The following is a 21,368-nucleotide window of genomic DNA, read 5'->3' as shown; positions in this document are numbered from 1 at the left end:
TGTGCAAAGTTTCAAATCCTACTCATGTACATGGTAACAGCAAACTCACTAGGCTGTATCTCCATTGTGCAAAGTTTCAAATCCTACTCATGTACATTGTACTACTGCAATCCTCACTCTAGATTGAATCTTCACCATGCAAAGTTTCAAATCCTACTCTATACATGGCGTTACCACAAGCCTTACTAGATTGTATCTTCACCATGCAAAGTTTCAAATCTCATCTCATGTACATAGATTGTATCTTCACCATGCAAAGTTTTAAATCATACTCATGTACAAGGTGTTACTGTATTTCCACTGACCAAGATTGGGCCAAACACAAAAAAAATATTAAGACTTGACAAACCATTTTACAAGCTTAAAAAAAGCTGGTTGGGAGTTTACCAACCCTCATGTACCCCTCATTTATTGTGAGAAGAAGCATTTTATTTACTTGCCCAGCGGCCTAGTAAAGGAAGGGCTTTTACTCATCGCCACTGTTGTCACTCGCATTTGGCGACTGGGTGACCACTAATTTCTAACCATGGCAATCCTTACGTATCTCCACCATGCACAGTTTCAAATCCTTCCCACGTACATGGTGTTACATGGTGTTACAGCAAACTGTGCAAGATTATGAGCAAAGTTTGCTAAAAGGAAGTAACATTTGGTCAGGTTCCCTGTCTGAACACTGAGGTTGATATTTCTGCTAACATTTCATGCAAAGGGACCTGTCTATTTTGTTCTTAGTGCCTCAGTTTTGTAACAATTTAAGAAACCCAAGATATAACCTTTATAAACATCCATTGAGACTTGTCTTTATCTTGTCTTGATCTTCCATACAGAATACGTGCAGAAATACGCAACCGAAGAAGCGTTACGAGAACAAGACGCCCAGTCGTCATCTAGTGAAAGCTCCATGAGTGATTTCTCCGAAGATGAAACACAAGGCATGGAGCTATAGCATGTACTGTAACTCCGCTATTTTTTTATATTTTTAAACATAGTGTATTTATGTGGGAGCATTTTTTATACTGTTTGGAGGAAGGGTAGGTCTTCAGTTGACATCAACGTGTAGTGTGAAGAAACTACCAGAGCCCAACATTTTAAATTATTTATTGAAGTTCCCTAATCTATACCCTTCTTTAGTTTTTTTCCCAACTGTTTTTTCCTTCTTTGTCTTGGAATGGTAATCTCAGTGTGCCAAGTTCGATTGTGTCCAAGTCTTTGCCATTTTTTTGCAACAAGGAGAGTCAGAGTCTGATCCCACCCTGCATTATGATTTTAACTGCAGCACAGTTGCCCGCAGAAAGATTTCTTGCAGAACAGTTTACTGTAGAATGATTTCCTGCAGAAGGATTTACTGCAGAATAATTTCTGCAGAACAATTTTACTGCAAAATGATTTACTGCAGGATGATTTCTGAAGAATGATTTCTGCAGAACGATTTACTGCAGAATGATTTACTGCAGGGTATAACCATCACAATGAGAACTGCAATGTATTTCAATGGTTGTTATGGAAGGAATTTTGTATTCAAAACGCAAAGTATATCTATGCAGCATGGATGACTGGCCATGAAAGTTTTTCTGGTTACTCTTATTGATCAAGAGGTTTCCTTCTGGACCAAATGCCCTCTATCATTCGCCATACCCACAGAACGGTAAATCCAAAACATCTCCCGTTATTGCTGGTTTAAATTCTGTAAAACATCATTTCATAGACTCATTACTGTTGGCCTAGATTACTCATTTGACATAGTTTGGTATTCGCATGATTAAGATTGTCAAGTGCTGCTCTTTAATTTTGAAAGTTTGAAGTCAAGATTTCTTGAGAGTTGAAATCAATCAAGGAGTCTTATTTGTTTGTTAGTTTTAGAAATAGGTCAGGCCAAAAATGTACCGCAGTTTGAATGAAATTTTAGAATTTCAAGCAGTTTTGAGATCCAAGACCCATAGTGCTAGTATCCCATCCAAGATTTCTTATGGGAAAGTGTAAAATTGGGAAAATCTGAAATGGGAAATGGCACATTCTGGAAGAGTGCCCTGGGAAAAGGTTTCACATTGAAAATTTGGGATGATCTTTCATACTGGCTGATTGGATATGATTAGAATGTTTACACACAGTGAAAGAAAGTAGCAAAGTAAACCAAAAGAACTCCGCTCCATTCTAGCTTACTAATGCAACCTCAACTAATACCTAAATTATTGCCTCCCGACTCGACTTTTTAAATGTTCTTAATTTATTTTTAGTGTCATTCATTTATAATTTATGTATTTATCCAAATCATGCAAATAACACACTGAAATTATACAATTTTGTAATTTCTACTAATATTTGGAAGAGATAGCAAGCCTCAGACACAGTCACAAATTAATTATTTTTAATTATTTGTCTTCATTTTGGTGAGAAGAACTTGAAGGTTGGTTTCTTGTGCCCCTCCATGACATACCCCAGAAACATTAGCGGCTTTTGTGTTACCCTCAGAGGTTCGACTTGTCAGCCAAACCAGATTGATGATTTACGATCCTGGATACAAGTAATTATCAAAAGGTAAAATGTTGAATTTAAATCTGCTTTCTTCAGATGAAGTTGGTGGAAACTTGAACCATTCATTCACTTGCTGCTTTCGAAAAAACAATTTTAACTTAGCATCTTGCTTAGCACTTTGCATAGCATGGCAATGTCTATTTATTAAAATGTGAGAACAATTTGAAGATTTGTCACTGTTAATTGCAGTGAAATCTTGTCTTGTTCTGGAGAACTGGAATGAACATGTACAACTTTTCTCCCCAAATCATACTTTCAGGCCTGATACTTCACAGAGGCAATAAAGGCGATTTCCCTCATGCCCCCTGGCCATTGCTTTGGTGCCCTTGAAATGCTACAATAGAAGTTTACAATTTCCTCATAGGATGCCTTTTACCAAGCATAAAATGCCTTGGTGCCCATGACTTTTCATAAAATAAAAATACAGGCCTGTACTTTTGGCCTGATGCTTTTGAAACGCAACATTTGAATCGATCCCAACCTAATGTTAAAGCATCACTCAAACTTCCTGATAACAAGTTTGTAAAATAAACTTTCTGTACTCTCCAAATATACAGGAATGTGTTCCCAAAGCACAAATATATAATTGTAAAACAGAAACAGTATTTAAATTAATGTCAATGGAATCCCTTCCTTCCACCATTTACTAGTGTTAATATTTTTGTGTAAAAAAATAATATTAATCCAGTTTAAACTATTGTAAAAAAAAAAGTATATATATATACACTATATCAAAAAAAAAAAAAAAAAATGAATACACGATGAGTTTAGATGGTAGGATGTTGTTGGTTTTTGTTATGCAAGCTTGATTTGCCCACAGTGCTGAAAAAGGAATTTGACTTTGGTTCAGTGGAGGTGTGGGGTGTAGTTGAAGGTGCAGAAGAAAATATTGTCAAGATGCTGGGAAGGTAGTCTTGATTGGCGACGTTCATTTTGTTAACGTACTCGCCGATATCGCAACATGAATAACTGTCCGCAGTGTGAGTAACTGTAGAAGAGATATCTGTATCACACAAACATCTGGATAAAAACGAACCAGATTTAAGACTTGCCCAGTCTTTCTGAGATAGGCCCTGTCGGAAATGGCGACTGCGGCTACAGCTACGGTTAGATCAGCGCGTCTGCCAGTGTTAAAGTATAGGAAGATGCGCGCAATCTTGCCGTGGCTGTAGCTGAAGTCACCTTTTTCGAATACAAAAAAAGTGTTGCCAATCAAGACTACTGTGAAGGATATTTATGCTCCAGTTTCATAAAGCTGGTAATAAGAAACAAATATGCTTAGCACGGATAAGCAGGGAACCAGTTATTATGAGACAGGTACGCTGAATATCATTTTTAGCTATATTGGGCCCTGACGAGGCTTAGTCTAAGTGGCAGCTGGGACTGTGGTTGTTACTATAGGTGTTGCTAAGGGGCAGCCTATGCTTCAGTGCGAAGCCACAGCTGCTAATATCTGAATCAAGCAGTTTCTGCTTTGGCTGTGGCTGCCGGTTACGGCTGTTGGCTGCAATAACAAAGTTGTGGTATAGGATAAAATTTGTTCTTAACCGTACACTGTTGTGTATTAAGCACTGTATTCTCTAACTGTTCCCAAGTTTGGTAAAAATCCACAGGCAAGTCACTCAGGTGGAATTTTAATTCAGCAACCCAGCCACTGCTAAGGAATCAAGCGATTTGTGACACTCAAACATGGCACCTGGTGTTTAGTGTGTAAGGCGTATTAGCATACAGAGTCCGTGCCCCAGTGTTCGAACATTCTCAGAAGGCAACATTGAAGAATAAATGCCCAAATTTTTGTCACAGTTTTTTGCTTCTGGAAAAAATTGAATTATGTATCCTTTTAAAAAATGGATTGCAACTCTCATATTTTGATTTGGTTATTTTATTATTCAATGTTAACAAATTGAGGTACATGGTTTCCCAGGAAGACACATTATTACTGACCAGTCAGAATGTTTCAAGCAATTTGTTATTCTATTTGTTTAAACAAACAACACTCACTGCACCTTGTGATGGACAGTTTCTCTGTGCAAAATATAGAAGCTATGTTACTTGACAGAATGTTAGAATTTGATTTTATATACTCTTTCGGGCTCTTTGTACATGATTCAGTTTTTATTTATTTGTGGGTTACTTTTTGAAGTTTTTCTAGCTTAGAGTGCGAGCAAATTTAGTTTTATTATAAGAGAAAATACTTCATCAAGTCTCGGAGATGGTTGGAACCGTGGAGGTATTTTTCTAGGGTTGGGGAGGGAGATCTTGTAAGAAAAGATAATTTTACACTAATTCTTGTGTTATTTTTACTGTTTGCAGTGTCCAACCCAGAAAATGCTTTCATTTTTTCTTCTTTTCTGGAACATGTGATGTATTCGTATCCTTGACATGAAGAAGAGCAAAAATGCAAAAACAAAAAAAAACAGAGTGTGGAGGAAAGTATTATAAATAGTTCCATCCAAGATTAAAAGTGTGAAGCTGTTTGAAAAGAACAACTTGGTTTTACTATGTACGCAATTGTTTTTAAAAGTGGAAAGGTTTTTTGAAGTTGTCTTGTTCAAATTGTTACCATGAACTGAAACAACACATATCAGAGTTGGTTTATATATCAAAAAGGAAGAGGACAAGCAAGATTTAGTTCATGTGGGAGATTTTGTTTTTACTTTTCAAATTGCACCTATTTTCAGAGCGCAGAAGGGTGATAAGGTCAAACTTTAAGGTTTTGCTCTGGAACTTCAAGGTTGTGTTGTGGGACTTAAGTTCCGGGCATTTTAAGGTGTTGTGGCACCTCTTGATCTTAACTGGGACTTTTAATGTCCTATTTTGACACTTTAAGTCCTCCTTTTCAAAGTTAGGATCTCGTCTGGGACTTATGGTATTAACATTATTTTGTGTATGGTTCTGGTACTTTCAGGTCGTGTTCTTGGACATTTAGTTCTTGTTCCCAGACATTAAGGTCTTGGTATCGAACTTGAAAGTCTTTTCAAGTCTTAGACCGTGATGTATAAATCTTCAGTGGTTTGACTACATGTAAATCCTGGAAACTGCTGACTCTGACAAAAATAAGGTTTCCTATTAATGCGTATTTGAATTTGGACAAGCCTGCAATAAAATAAACGGTTTTTAAAAACATCTATGTTTTTATATTAAAAAAAGAAGATCAAATTGTTTCCTCTCCATGCCAAGGAGGGTAGGCCTACAGAGAGAAGGATGTTGATATTGTAGATAGATTAAATATGAATTAATAAGCTTTGTATTAAAATACCAAAGACGGTTTGATTGTTTCGTTGTTGTGGAAGACTGGTGATAATGCACACAGAAATGGTGAATGCGTAAGACCACCTGAATTACCCTGGGCCCAATTCCAAAAAGCCTGTAAGCACACAAACTTGCTTAGCACAGAAATATAGTGCTTAGCAGAAACTGATAAACGGCCCATAGTCCATGAAGTTATTATTAATGCGACTGGTGCCCCACCAATTCTTGCTTAGCATAGAAATTTGCTAGGCAATATTTTGTACTTTAAAGCTTTACGCCATTTGGCCCTGTTCACAGAAATGTTGCTTAAGGTAATGGAGGCCTTGCTGAATTTCATTAATTGTTAATTGTTGTGGTAAATTAAAGGGGTATTCAAGGTTTTCTTCATAGACAAATAAAATGTCAATTCCACATAGTTGTCATGACACAGTAACATGTTTAAAGAACAATGTTGTACTCCCAAAACGATCATTTTGCTCAGTGCAGTTTGTTGCCTCAAAGTTGCTGGTAAACATTGGTCTGTTTGACAAGGCCAGTGACACAAGGTCTAGTGTCACATGGACATAATAATTATTTTTGAAACCTGTTTCCTGACAGTTTAGACTTTGAACATAATGGTTACTGGTAATGAAGAAGAAATATGTATATTCAGGTTAAATCAATGTATGCTATAGTGACTGCCCAATTTCATGCTCAAAACACCAAAGAAGCTTTTAAGTATCTGGAAACAAAAAGTAAACCACAGGAAACAGGTAGCAGCTAGAATACCATTGTGGATGTATCATCTCTGTCTGGTATCTGGTTCAGTTGTGTTTTTTTTAAACTGAACATTTTTAAGCATAGTTTTCTGCTAAAAGCAGCGCTGAAATTGGGCAAGGTTGTCAGCAGAATGTAACCTTTGTTATGCCATGGAAGTCAGTAACGAATATGCACTGCATCGTGTGACATGAGTTCAAACCCATGTGTAATAAAAACAAAGTTTTGCCGTCTTTAAATGGTTCTTACATTGTCTTTTATTTTGTCGTCTGTGGAAGTTTAGGAGAGGGAGGGGAGGGTGGGGGGGCATAGTAGTGGGACGTTTTTGTTTTGTATATGTTATTATTTTTGAGGTACAACTGCATGGCGTACCCTCTGGTTTTGAGTAAACACTGCAGGGTTTACCTTATTATCCTGTATCTTTTGCTCAAAATAAAAATGGTAGCCTAATCCTTGCAGTTTCTACTCGAAATGGTAAGCCTTGCCGTTTGCTATCATAGGGCATTTACTGGCTCGGAAAAATTACCAATTACCAGATTGTTTTCTTCGGTGTTTTTTTTTTTTTTTTGGGGGGGGGGGGGGGGTGAAGTGTATCAAAGACTTCAAAAGTTAGATTGTTTCGTGAAAACAAATGTTTGAGAAAACTTCAACAATCAACTGTAAATATTAAGTCAAGAAACGAACAAAAATATAGATCCATTTACCTTTCATCGTTGCGCTAAATTATTTCACACTAAACAAACGTTACATGGTTTATGACCACTTATTATACAACGTAAGCGTTTATTTATCACTTAAATGTCTTAAACATAATAATTCTCGCATTTCGGTTCATTATCGCGAGATCTTGCGGGAGCCAGTTGCTTACCCAAGTGGACAGGCGGGAACAGGTGACTGGAACCAGCCGAAGCAACTGACAGGTACCCGATTACCTCTTAACACCAGATAGAGGTCTGGGTTCTCGACGGCTTGATGCCGTGACGCCATATTCAAAATGGCCACCAGTCATGCTTGTTTTGTGTCAACACCGTGGATATATATTTACGACGATTTGATGTGATTTATTGCTCGAATTGGTAAGCTTTACCGTATAGTTTATTTAAGTACATAATGTAGAATAGGAATATGCCTCGTGGAAGACTTGTAAACACCTATAATCGTCACAAAACTGGTCATTTCGTCGCATTTCTGTACCACCTTCATGTCTTAACGTAAACAACGGCAACCTGGAAGTAGCTGGGCCCACCGCTCATGCCAAAATCGACCGAATATTCGTCTTTTCAAAATCGCCTGAAGTGTTATTCAGAGGTATAATGGATTGCGAGGAGCAGAACAATCTTAGTTTGAGTCGTCTAACTTGGCAACCTTTTGAGATTTTTCGATAAAACGATGCCTCAAAATCAAGATTAAATTGAAAAATTTAGACCCATCCCATTGACCCAGCAACCTGTAACTAAGAGGTCGCTTCTGCACATTAAGGACTTCCTTTGGTTAAATTTCGAGGCAAATCGGAGAGAAAAAGTTTTCGAGGCTGAAAAAACGTCAAGTTATAGGCCTACACCTTGTCGTTTTTTCCAAAATCGGCTGATAATTTTTGTTTTCCATATCGCCTGAAATTTCACACACAGGTGTAAAAGGGAACGAGGATCACACAAACCTTGGTTTTAGTCGTCTACGTTGGCAACTTTTTGAGATATTGCCTAAATTCGGATATAACGACCGTTCAAAATCAAGATTAAAATGAAAAATTAAGACCCATCCCATTGTTCCAGCAACCTGTAACTTGGAGAATGTCTTCGGCCCATCCCATTATTCCAGCAACCTGTATTTTGTAGAATGTCTTCAACACATAAAGGACTTCCTTTGGTTAAATTTTGAGGCAAATTGCAGAAGAAAAACATTTTGAGGGTGAAAAAAGGGTTATAGGCCTACCCCTTGTCGTTTTTCCCAAAATAGGCCGGCAAAATTTCTTTTCCATTCCAAATCGCCTGCAATTTCATATACAGGTGTAATGGAGTGCTTCTAAAAAAAAAGTTAATTTGTATTGTGCAGAGCAAAACAAACATTAAAACCATACACGGCGAGTACCACCAAAAAACACTAGTTGGAATCAACGATGTTATTCCCGGCGTCATGATGATCCCAGCTAGGCTACTAGAGACCTGCCACTTACCCCGGCCACCCTCCCCAAGCAACGACCCCCATCAAAAAATGTCAGACAATAATTCACCACACCGCTTCCCCTATGAACTAGTTTTTTGTTATACATACAGCGTGTGCCTTGAATTCAAATATTTGTTTAAGTTCAACCAAAGAGTCCCCTATATGCCTATGTTTCCTGGTAAACGAATGCGCCATATTTGCAGCATTAGCCTTCCACTCTCACAGCACGTTTTGTTTATGTCAGAACCACCGAGTCCCCTGTCTACTATATCCGTATTAAAAATCGTATGTCTTCCAATCGCAAATTATTTATATAATTAATATATAAAACAGGATTTCTCTATGCCATAGTATTACGCGTAGGCCTACCCTGTTTCCCAATACACTAATCTTCTATACCCAGGCGTACAGCATGTGCCTTCAACTCAAAATATTGTTTAAGTCAGAACCTTAGAACCTTAGAGTCCCCCAAATGCCTATGTTACATGTTTCGTAAGTTAACTAATTTAATGGTAAACTACAGCGTGTGCATTCCACTTGAATTATTTTAAGTCTAAACCAAAGAGTCCCCTATACGCCTATGTTTCCTAAGATAAATAATGCTCTATACATACAGCGTGTGCCTTCAACTCAATTTATTTTAAGTCCAAACCAAAGAGTCCTTTATGCCTATGTTTCATGTAAACTAATGGTCCATACCTACAGCATGTGCCTTTCAGAGTTCCTTGTAAACCGTGTAAGTATAAAGCACCGACTTTCCCATACCATAGCATCTCGTGTAAAGAATTCCACTCGCAAAATATTCATAAGCGTGAAGTATAAAGCACTGACTTTCCCATACCATAGCATCCCGTGTAAAGAATTCCACTCGCAAAATATATACTAAGTATAAGTGCAAAGTATAAAGCACTGACTTTCCCATACCATAGCATCCCGTGTAAAGAATTCCACTCGCAAAATATTCACAAGTGCGAAGTATAAAGCACTGACTTTCCCATACCATAGCATCCCGTGTAAAGAATTCCTCTCGCAAAATATATACTAATATACTATAAGTATAAAGCACTGTATTTCCATGCCATAGTATCCTGTGTAAAGTATGAACCGAAGGTTTATCAAGTCCAAAGTGCGAGTTTTAATGGGGGGGACCCACCCAGGTGTCGTGGGAAGGTGTTGGTCTCCGAAGCGAAAGGTCCCCGGTTCGAACCCCGGTGGTGGCAGCGCCTCTCGATACGAGCCACGGAGGTGGCAGCTTGGTGAGTGGCCGACCGCGAAGTCTCGACTCACCGCTCAGTGGCACCCACCGCTCCCACTCGCTTAGAAAAGAAACTTAAAACTTAAAACTTAAAACGAACCTATGAACTTTTTTAATATGAATTTTTAAATTTGAATAAAAACAGTTTTTTTTAAAACGGCTAGAATCTCTCTAGAGCGGGATTCGATCTCGGGACCTTTCGGTCTAGAGTCCGGAGCCCTTCCACTGGGCCACTGGTCCTTCTTACTCATATTGCGTTCGAGTTTAATTTTAAACCTTCGTATGAACATTTTTAAATTAAAACTTAGTAAAAGAACACCAATGATTCGAACCCAGTACCTTGGGGTATGGAGTCGGGAGCCCTTCCACTGGGCCATCACTCCTCTTACAGATATTGCGTTCGAGTTTAATTTTAAACCTTCGTATGAACAATTTTAAATAAAAACTTAGTAAAAGAACACCCATGATTCGAACCCAGTACCTTTGGGTATGGAGTCGGGAGCCCTTCCACTGGGCCACCGCTCCTCTTACAGATGTTGCGTTCGAGTTTAATTTTAAACCTTCGTATGAACAATTTCAAATTAAAACTTAGAAAAAGAACACCCATGATTCGAACCCAGTACCTTTAGGTATGGAGTCGGGAGCCCTTCCACTGGGCCACCGCACCTCTTACAGATATTGCGTTCGAGTTTAATTTTAAACCTTCGTAGGAACAATTTTAAATTAAAACTTAGTAAAAAATAACAGCCATGATTCGAACGCAGTACCTTTCGGTATGGAGTCCGGAGCCCTTCCACTCGGCCACCACTCATCTTACTCAGTAAGCGTTCGAGTTTAATTATAAAGCTTATAATGAGCAACTTTAAATCAAAACGTATTATAGGGTATACCTTCCACTCGCAAATTATTAAGTATAAAGCAAGGGTTTCCCCATGCCATGTGGTAAAGCGTTAACCAATTTGTTTAAGCGTAGAAAAAGAACACCCGGGCTCGAACCCAGCACCTTTTCGTGTGGAGTCCGGAATCTTTCCACTAGGCCACAACTCCTTTTACTTGATATGCGTTCGAGATTAATTGTATACCTAGAATGAACAACTTTACATCAAAATGAATTAAAAGAACAGACATGATTCGAACCCGGGTACCTTCCGATGTAGGGTCGGGAGCACTTCCACTGGGCCAAACTACTCTTACTTAATTTGCGTCTGGGATTAATTATAAACATGAGAATGAACCACTTTAAATCAAAACTTAGTAAAAAAACACACAGATGATTCGAACTCGGTACCTTTGGGTGAAGGGTCACGAGCCCTTCCACTGGGCCACAACTACTCCTACTTAAATTTGCGTTCGAGTTTATTTATAGACCTTAGAATGAGCAACTTTAAATCAAAACGTATTTAAGCGTATGCCTCCCACTCGCAAACTATTAAGTATAAAGCAAGGTTTTCCCTATGCCAGAGGGTACCGCGGAAACCAATGGTCTTATGCGTAGAAAAAGAAATTACCCATGATTCGAACCCCGTAGCTTTTGGTTTGCAGTCCGGAGCCCTTCCACTGGGCCACAACTCCTTTTACTTGAATTGCGTTCGAGATTAGTTTAATACCTTAGAATAAACAACTTTACATCAAAAGGTAGTAAAAGAACACCAATGATTCGAACCCCGTACCTTTCGGTGTAGGGGCGGGAGCCCTTCCATCCGGCCACTACTACTCTTACTCAGGTTCTGTTCGAGTTTAATATAAACCATAAAATTACCAACTTTAAATCAAAACGTATAGTGTCGTATGCCTGCCACTAGCGAAGTATAAAGTGTAACGGAAGTATTTTCCTATGCCACACCTGTTTACTAATGGTCTGATGTGTAGAATAAAAACACCCGGGTTCGAACCCAGAACCTTTTGGTTCAGAGTCTGTCGCCCTTCCACTAAGCCACTACTCTTCTCACTCAGATGTCGTTCGAGTTTAATTATAAACCTTAGAATGAACAACATGAAATAAAAACGTATATAAATAGCGTGTGCCTTCCCTTCGCATGTTTTTTTTTATTACAAAGCAAGTATTTCCCTATGCTTTGGGGGTACTGTGTAGACCAATAATCTGGAGGGTAGAAAAAGATCACACCCGGGCTCGAACCCAGTACTCTTGGGTTCAGAATCCGAAGTCCTTCCATTCGGCCACTACTCTTCTCGATTGAAACTGTGTTCGAGTTTAATTTTAAACCTTAGAATTAACAACTTATTTAAAAAAAACAACTTATTTTAGCGTATTATTTCTTTCCACTTGCAAATTACTTAAGTGTGAAGAAGAGGTTTCCCTCTGCGATAGGGTACTACTAAATATAATGGCCTTAAATATGAAGAACACCCGGGCTCGAACCCAGTACCTTTGGATTCAGAATCCGAAACCCTTCCACTGGGCTACCGTTCCTCTGCCTAATTTGCATATTTATTTAATGTTGTATCTTAGAATGGAAACACCGACCTGAACAGTTCCCTGAAGATTAAAACCTTGGTTTGGGTCGTCTACCTTGTAACTTTGAGAATGTCTTCTACCATAAAGAACTTCCTTTATCAAGCTTACCCCCTTGTCATTTTTTCAAAATCGGCCGAATATTTTTGTCTTCCAAATCGCCTGAAATTTCACACTCAGGTGTAAAAGGGTGCGAGGATCACAAAAATCTTGGTTTTAGTCGTCTACGGTATTAATTTTTAGAGATATTGCCTAAATTTGGATATAACGACGGTTCAAAATCAAGATTAAAATGAAAAATTAAGACCCATCCCATTGTTCCAGCAACCTGTAACTTGGAGAATGTCTTCTGCGCATAAAGGACTTCCTTTGGTTAAATTTTGAGGCAAATCGGAGAGAAAAAGTTTTCGAGGCTGAAAAAACGTCAAGCTTACCTAACCCCCTTGTCGTTTTTTTCAAAATCGGCCGAATATTTTTGTCTTCCAAATCGCCTGAAATTTCACACTCAGGTGTAAAAGGGTGCGAGGATCACAAAAATCTTGGTTTTAGTCGTCTACGGTATTAATTTTTAGAGATATTGCCTAAATTTGGATATAACGACGGTTCAAAATCAAGATTAAAATGAAAAATTAAGACCCATCCCATTGTTCCAGCAACCTGTAACTTGGAGAATGTCTTCTGCGCATAAAGGACTTCCTTTGGTTAAATTTTGAGGCAAATCGGAGAGAAAAAGTTTTCGAGGCTGAAAAAACGTCAAGCTTACCCCCTTGTCGTTTTTTCAAAATCGGCCGAATATTTTTGTCTTCCAAATCGCCTGAAATTTCACACTCAGGTGTAAAAGGGTGCGAGGATCACAAAAATCTTGGTTTTAGTCGTCTACGGTATCAAGTTTTTGAGATATTGCCTAAATTCGGATATAACGACGGTTCAAAATCAAGATAAAAATGAAAAATTAAGACCCATCCCATTGATCCAGCATCCTGTAACTTGGAGAATGTCTTCTGCGCATAAAGGACTTCCTTTGGTTAAATTTTGAGGCAAATCGGAGAGAAAAAGTTTTCGGGGCTGAAAAAACGTCAAGCTTACCCCCTTGTCGTTTTTTCAAAATCGGCCGAATATTTTTGTCTTCCAAATCGCCTGAAATTTCACACTCAGGTGTAAAAGGGTGCGAGGATCACAAAAATCTTGGTTTTAGTCGTCTACGGTATCAAGTTTTTGAGATATTGCCTAAATTCGGATATAACGACGGTTCAAAATCAAGATAAAAATGAAAAATTAAGACCCATCCCATTGATCCAGCATCCTGTAACTTGGAGAATGTCTTCTGCGCATAAAGGACTTCCTTTGGTTAAATTTTGAGGCAAATCGGAGAGAAAAAGTTTTCGAGGCTGAAAAAACGTCAAGCTTACCCCCTTGTCGTTTTTTCAAAATCGGCCGAATATTTTTGTCTTCCAAATCGCCTGAAATTTCACACTCAGGTGTAAAAGGGTGCGAGGATCACAAAAATCTTGGTTTTAGTCGTCTACGGTATCAAGTTTTTGAGATATTGCCTAAATTTGGATATAACGACGGTTCAAAATCAAGATTAAAATGAAAAATTAAGACCCATCCCATTGTTCCAGCAACCTGTAACTTGGAGAATGTCTTCTGCGCATAAAGGACTTCCTTTGGTTAAATTTTGAGGCAAATCGGAGAGAAAAAGTTTTCGAGGCTGAAAAAACGTCAAGCTTACTACCCCCTTGTCGTTTTTTCAAAATCGGCCGAATATTTTTGTCTTCCAAATCGCCTGAAATTTCACACTCAGGTGTAAAAGGGTGCGAGGATCACAAAAATCTTGGTTTTAGTCGTCTACGGTATCAAGTTTTTGAGATATTGCCTAAATTCGGATATAACGACGGTTCAAAATCAAGATAAAAATGAAAAATTAAGACCCATCCCATTGATCCAGCATCCTGTAACTTGGAGAATGTCTTCTGCGCATAAAGGACTTCCTTTGGTTAAATTTTGAGGCAAATCGGAGAGAAAAAGTTTTCGGGGCTGAAAAAACGTCGTTTTTTCAAAATCGGCCGAATATTTTTGTCTTCCAAATCGCCTGAAATTTCACACTCAGGTGTAAAAGGGTGCGAGGATCACAAAAATCTTGGTTTTAGTCGTCTACGGTATCAAGTTTTTGAGATATTGCCTAAATTCGGATATAACGACGGTTCAAAATCAAGATAAAAATGAAAAATTAAGACCCATCCCATTGATCCAGCATCCTGTAACTTGGAGAATGTCTTCTGCGCATAAAGGACTTCCTTTGGTTAAATTTTGAGGCAAATCGGAGAGAAAAAGTTTTCGGGGCTGAAAAAAACGTCACAAAAATCTTGGTTTTAGTCGTCTACGGTATCAAGTTTTTGAGATATTGTCAAAGTTAGGATATAACGATAGCTCAAAATAAAGATTAAAATGAAAAAATGAGACCTATCCCCCTTGTTCCAGCAATCTGTAGCAAGATCGCGCAGTATTAACGAACAGAAACGCGAGATATTGATAAATAAAGCATTTTAATAAAATGGTGATTAAAGTACACAAATAACGCAACGGTGATACTGATTCAGAACTGTTGGTGCAGGCTTTTGGTTTATTTGCTTCGTTCTCTCTATTTATGAATAAGCCTAAATCTTGTATGTTTAATTAGTGGTATTATTTTACATCCAAGCACAAATGTTTAAAGACCTTATAACATTCACTTGGCGGCCATGAAACGGCCCTGTTTTGATAGCAAACTGCAAGGCTTACAATTTTGGATTAGAAATTGCAAGCTTACCTCTTTTTGATTTTCGATAAAAAACGGCAAGGCTTTAATTTAAACACAAGATCCAAAGATGTAAACCTTGCTGTTTTTACTTAAAATCTAAACAGATAAGCCAGCAGTTTTACCACAAAATAAATAAATAAACAAACACAGAAATATAAACACAAAAACCGCCCGTTATCCTTGCCCCAAAAATTCATCAGATGACAAATATTAAGTCCATGCAAGAATCTTTTGACGGCAAATCTTAAGTTACAACATGACGTTGTGATATCGAAGATATTTTACGTAAAACACTTGCTCAACATTGAGAGGATCCAAAACAACCGAAAAATAATATATATAAATAAAAAACAATAAAGCAGACAGCTTCAAACTTCTGTCCAGTATAAAATACATAATTGAATCAGTGATCTTTTTACAGTGTGTAGCAAAAACAATTACGTCTCTTATATATAAATAAATAATGTTCAATATTAACATTTATTTACATCCTATTGTAACAATCGCTTAAAAAATTACACCACCTCTAGATCACTCTTCGGCAATCTTGTAAGGAACATCCTTTCCTAAAGTTTTTATACATGCTTACAAAATGTAAAAACCACATGCTGACGTCTTGTCAACAAGACGACGCTTATGTGTTTCAGGTCTTTTTAAAAGTAGTAGTTACCAGTTAACTGAGCTACCAGTGTTGTCCAATCTCTTGCCTGCATGATTAAAATTGAATTTTTTTAAATTATATTATCCGTACTAGTACATATTCTAACTAACGAAACTGCTGAGGCCTCTAAGGTTAAAGTTCGAAAAGATGTTTAGCAGATAATACTGCTAAGAAAATCTCTGCTAAGCAAAATATTAGTGGGGCACAAGTTGCAGCAGTGTAAACTTTATGGATTTTTGGCTAGTAACCAAATTACGTTGAGCAAGATTTTTCTGTGCTTAGCAAATTTAAATGCTTACAGGCTTTAGATTGGACCCAGGTAGCAGCATCAGACTCACCAGGTATCAATGAGGATAGAACAAATTTACCTGATATGTCTGCTGCCACCTAGCGTTCCAGAGAGTCTAACAGTGAACATAATCACCTGGAGTGCGGTTTGGCGACCCCAACCAACTCAACAAGTCCGTTACCGGTTGGTCTGAACAGCATCGTTACCGTGCTCAACCGAACACGCGAAAACGCTCAACTGATGACCAATGTTTCTGGTCGAGGTCGCCAAACCGCACTCCTGATTGGTCCCATAGATATATAATAGAATAACTAGATCGACCGCACGTACATACGCGGGTTCTGGCATTGGGGCCGCCATTGCCTATCTCCCGTGTACATTTTCTGTGTGTTGCCGTCAGCACGTGACTTTTTGCCGTCAACACGTGACTTTTAGCGCGTCAAAGGCCTATCTAACGTGTTCATTTTCCGCGCGTCGCCATTCGAATGTGAATTTTTACCGCGTCCATGGCGAACAAAAACTTTTTCTACACAGGCAATGGTGCGTATGTACGCGCGGCCAATCTAGTTATTTTAATTCTATATCTATGATTGGTCCATACCCCTCTCTTAATATTTATGCATGAGTTACGTCACAATGCTAATCAAAACGAGGCGATGGGCGCAGCCACTGGAAGTGGTAGGGAACATACGCCCATAGCCTCATTTCGGGTAAGAATTACGACGTCATGCATGAATATTAAGAGACGCGTATTGTGCAAACAGGCAAGACTTACAAATTAGCAAATGCAAAGCACCAATAAAAAGCAAACTAACGAGACCACTTGTTTTGTGTCAAGACAACCTACCCCCCCCCCCAAAAAAAATAAAAAAATCAACAAGGTTAAAATGCATATCTTTATGTATTAAGCATTTACATTTGAAAGACAGGAAAAAAGGCAAACAACTAAGAAAGACATAAACAAGAAAGCACTTGCAAGTTTGGCAGTGAATTAGCAATTAGTACCAACTGCAAATAAAATATAGAACAATAATATGTAAAGCATTGTTGTCACCTAGATTTATAATAACAACAAGTACTACTACTAATACTAGGCATTTATTAGCACTTTTATATAAACATTGTACCAAAGGGCCTTATACTGTGACTAACTACCACTGTACATTGGGCCAAAAGCAATCCTGAAACTGTCTCAACTCCTTTGGAGCATGCAGCACCAGCAGCCACTTGGGCGCACAGGTTTGCTAATCGTTTACATCAACAATCTCTACCCACAAAGGTACCTATTTACTCATGGCTGTTGAGAAGCAATTATAGTTATGAGAGTTTTGCCCAGATCTTAAGAGTGACTTCCGGGATTCAAACCCACTTTCTGTTGACTCAACCACGAGAACCGAGTTGGATGCCCTATTCTTAAAAGATTTTACAGAATACTATAAACACCCTGTGCATGAATGAATTATTTAATACACAATCGAAGAATCTTTTAATTAATTAATTTCTGACTAATTATTACGGAAGTTTACATGATCTGGCTGGATGACATAAATCCATAAGGTCTATGGAGACATTTGGTGGCAGCATACTCCGTAACATAGATTGCGCAAAGATTGCCTATAATGTAATTACCTATCAGATATTTGCACCTTATACAGATTCTTTGACATGATTGTATACAGTTCATATTACAATTGTAGTATTTAAGATAGTGTCACAACAGCACAGCCTTTTGCAGAACAAAATAAAACATTTACAGACATGCAACTTTGTAATTGTATCCCGTGCCTGAAAATTGCAGAACAAAATAAAACATTTACAGACATGCAACTTTGTAATTGTATCCCGTGCCTAAAAATAAAAATAAAAAAGGCCAATAAGAGTTTTCTATGGCACTACTTGTATAGAAAATAGAGGTAATCAGTTGAAATGTTTCATGCTTGCTATTAGAAAACAACATTCAGTTGCAAGAGCCTATGAATACCAATTGCAAAGCTCAGCTATTTGGTTTGCAAACATTAACATGCAAGCCACGGTTAATATGAAAATGCATATTTAATGTGTTCATAACTTAATGAACACATTTTCTTGTTGAGAAAATGTATTTTATTTACAGGATATTTCTTTGTAATAAAAAGTACTGGTTTGCAGCATTTCTGTATGATGCAAAATAAGTATTTAGAAGACAAAATTACATAGCACAACTTATCAAAAGCCATTGGAAATACTGAAGGGTGTTTTCAGTCATTGTAAAAGGCTTTATAACAAAATATTGGACCAGGTAGTCAAAAGTTACTGGACCTCTTAAAAAGTCACCAAATATTGAACCTAGTAAGTCACATCGATTTTGACTTTCGCTACGAACAAAAATATCTGGAGCATAGTTAAATTTTACAAATAAATAAATCTTCACTGTGGGTATTTCAACTAAGTGTGTTAATACTTTTTAAGCCAACAGGCAGGTTTAACAACTAAAACTTGTATGCTGATTGGTTAAATAATGTTACTATGGCAATTTCATTCCACAGAGATGCCATGTTTATAATGACTAAGAAAAAAATTGGAATATTAAAGCCACTTTTGAGCAATGTATATAAGGACTTACACCAGTAATACTCCAATCCATTAGGCTTTAAGCATTCCAGAAACCATCTAACCTCCTTAGGGGTATGCAGCCCCACAAACATATTGGTTGTTTTAATTGTTAGTCATTCACATCAACAATAACTACCCTTGCTGGGTCATACTTTACTCCAGGGTGATGAGAAGTAATTATGGCCGAGTGTCTTTGCCCAAGGACACAATTGTCACGACCAAGATTCAAACCCACACTTTAATGACTTGGCCATCAGAGCTTGAGTCTTTTTCTCTAGACAGCTTGGCCACAACATGCTATGAACTAGTTTCACACTCTTCTTAATTCAACAACCTTGAAAGCATTTACACAATAAAATTTCTATTTTGTTAAAACCAATCGATATTCCCTGGTATAATATTTCAAAAGTACGAAAAGTTACACATTTTGCATGGTTATTGCTTTAAAAAAAGTTTGTACATTACTTGGTCCCTAACCAAGTTAAAAAGAAATAATATATTTCTTAAAACCGGTACAACACCTTAGAAATTATGTAGCCATCTTTGATACGCTGAGAGACCCTTAAGGAAAAAAGAAGAGAAAAGTAAAGGATTGACCGATGTTGGTCTTGACATGTGAGCCCTGTTAGATGCATGCTATTCATTAAATCCATGTCTAAATTGTTGGCTTTGGCCAGTGGCTACACCTAGAACACCAGAAAGTCCTATTCTTCAACATTGTTAATGCAGCCATAGCCAAAGTCGGTCAATTCAGACTTGGCTTACGATATTCGTCTAGGTACCTGAGGACTATTTAAACACTAATACATTATTCTGCCTAAAAAATGGAAAGATGGCAACTGGACATATGGGATCGGGAGTAGACATTGGTTACCAGAAACCAGCGGTCCCATTGGATGGAGTGGTGGGTGGAGTGAAACACTGGATTCAGATTGACCCCAGAAGAAAGGTATCAATATGTGGTGGGTGGTCTCCATTAAACTTTATCGCAAATACTTGGGATGCGTGCATTAACTGTTGAATGAGGTGCATGATACTAGCTAGACCAGCATGCACCTCATTCCACACCACACGCGCGTGTGTCAAGTATTTGCGATAAGGTATATATACGCAGATGGTCACAATGAAAGGATGTCATCATATGTTTTGAAGGGGCCACTGTACAAAAGGAGGTAAAAGTATGCAGGCTGGCACAGCATTGAGCAAGTTCGGGTGGCGACCATTTGTCAACCTCTGGTCAATGTCTATGCATTTAATACATCTTGGGTACCAGTCAAAATCAACCAATGGTCGACTATAGTGCTTCACTCGAACTTGCTTAAAATAACAATGCCAAAACATCTATCACATCAGCAAAAGGGGCACAGGATTACAATAGGATCATGTAGCCACTACATCATATTAGTCACATAATAATAAAAGGTGGACACAATTCTCAGGTGGTTAAAATCAGTTATTTGTTATTGGTTTACATAAAATATTCTGCATAGCACCATTTCATTGGGCCCTGGCCCACTTTCAAAAAGCTTATTAGTTGTGTCGGGCACCGGTCACAACAATGTAAAATTTACAGAATTTTGGACAGTAACCGGTTTCTACTATGCAAGATGTTTATGTTCTGAACAATTTTGTTCAATTAATGTAAACAACAAAGGTTAGTTATTGTTGTATAGAAGCAGCTAAACAGTTTCTACGTGGGGTGTCATGGCCGAGTGGATAAGAGCACCGAACTCAATCTCTGATGCTTCTGTTCAGCAGAGTGTGGGTTCGAATCCCTGTCGTGACACTTGTGTCCCTGAGCAAGACACTCTAATTGCTTCTCTCCACCCAGGTGTAAATAGGTACCTCTGAGGGCAGAGATGGTTCTTGTGATTGGTTAAGCTTAGTAGCGCATATTTTGCGCACAGGCTGTATACTCCCCAGGGAGCTGAGATGGTTTAAGGAATGATATAAGGCCCAGCGACCAGGGGTAATAATGTTGGAAGCGCTTTGAGACACCCCTCGAGCGTGAAAAGCACTGTATAAAAATGGTCTATTATTATTATTATTATTATTATTATTATTATTATTATTATTATTATTATTATTATTATTATTATTATTATTATTATTATTATTATTATTATTATTATTATTATTATTATTATTATTATTATTATTATTATTATTATTACAATCCAAGAGATTTCATCATTATTTCTATGTTAAATTCATTGTTCCCTGTTTAGGAGTTTCTCATCCTGTTAAGTTAACGTCAGCACCATGGTATTTTTTCTTTAAAAAACAAATAACAAAATCTGCCATAATTATTTTACATCTCAGAACAAAAATAAAGTTATGGAATATTTACAGACTCTTGGCTCCAATGTTACTGAAATTCCCTGCAGAGTGAAAAAGGAAGAAGAAAAAGAAAGAAGGGAAAAATCAATTAGTTATTGCTTGGTGACTTTCAAGTACTAGGGCCAATTTCATGAAGCTGTTTCATTTCACCCGGCTGCTTTTGTTAAATTATTACACTTGGCGATCCCGAACAAAGATATTGACAAAATAGGGAGAGTGGCAACATTAGGGCTGCATAGCTCTTGTTAGAGGGCA

General features: G+C 37.8%; 2 protein-coding genes across 5 annotated transcripts in view; one reads left to right on the top strand and one right to left on the bottom strand.

Moving 5' to 3' along the window:
- LOC139954549 (ubiquitin-conjugating enzyme E2 H) overlaps positions 1-6,773 on the top strand; it is a 38,042-nt gene extending 31,269 nt beyond the window's left edge. Inside the window, exon 7 of the mRNA XM_071954396.1 lies at positions 828-6,773. Coding sequence (XP_071810497.1) covers positions 828-946 — 119 coding nt within the window. The 3' untranslated portion in view covers positions 947-6,773. The remainder of the gene's footprint in view (positions 1-827) is intronic.
- Positions 6,774-15,047: 8,274 nt separating this feature from the next.
- LOC139954555 (A disintegrin and metalloproteinase with thrombospondin motifs 9-like) overlaps positions 15,048-21,368 on the bottom strand; it is a 190,804-nt gene continuing 184,483 nt past the window's right edge. For 3 of the 4 annotated variants that reach the window (XM_071954404.1, XM_071954407.1, XM_071954406.1), the window contains one exon: positions 15,048-21,154. The gene's annotated coding sequence lies outside the window, so the exon portion shown is untranslated. The remainder of the gene's footprint in view (positions 21,155-21,368) is intronic. The other variant, XM_071954405.1, reaches the window with a different exon arrangement.

This window comes from Asterias amurensis, chromosome 2 (assembly GCF_032118995.1).
Source record: "Asterias amurensis chromosome 2, ASM3211899v1".
Classification (NCBI taxonomy): Eukaryota; Metazoa; Echinodermata; class Asteroidea; order Forcipulatida; family Asteriidae; genus Asterias; species Asterias amurensis.
Note: the sequence above shows the minus strand (reverse complement) of the source record. Positions and strands in the feature narration are given on the sequence as shown.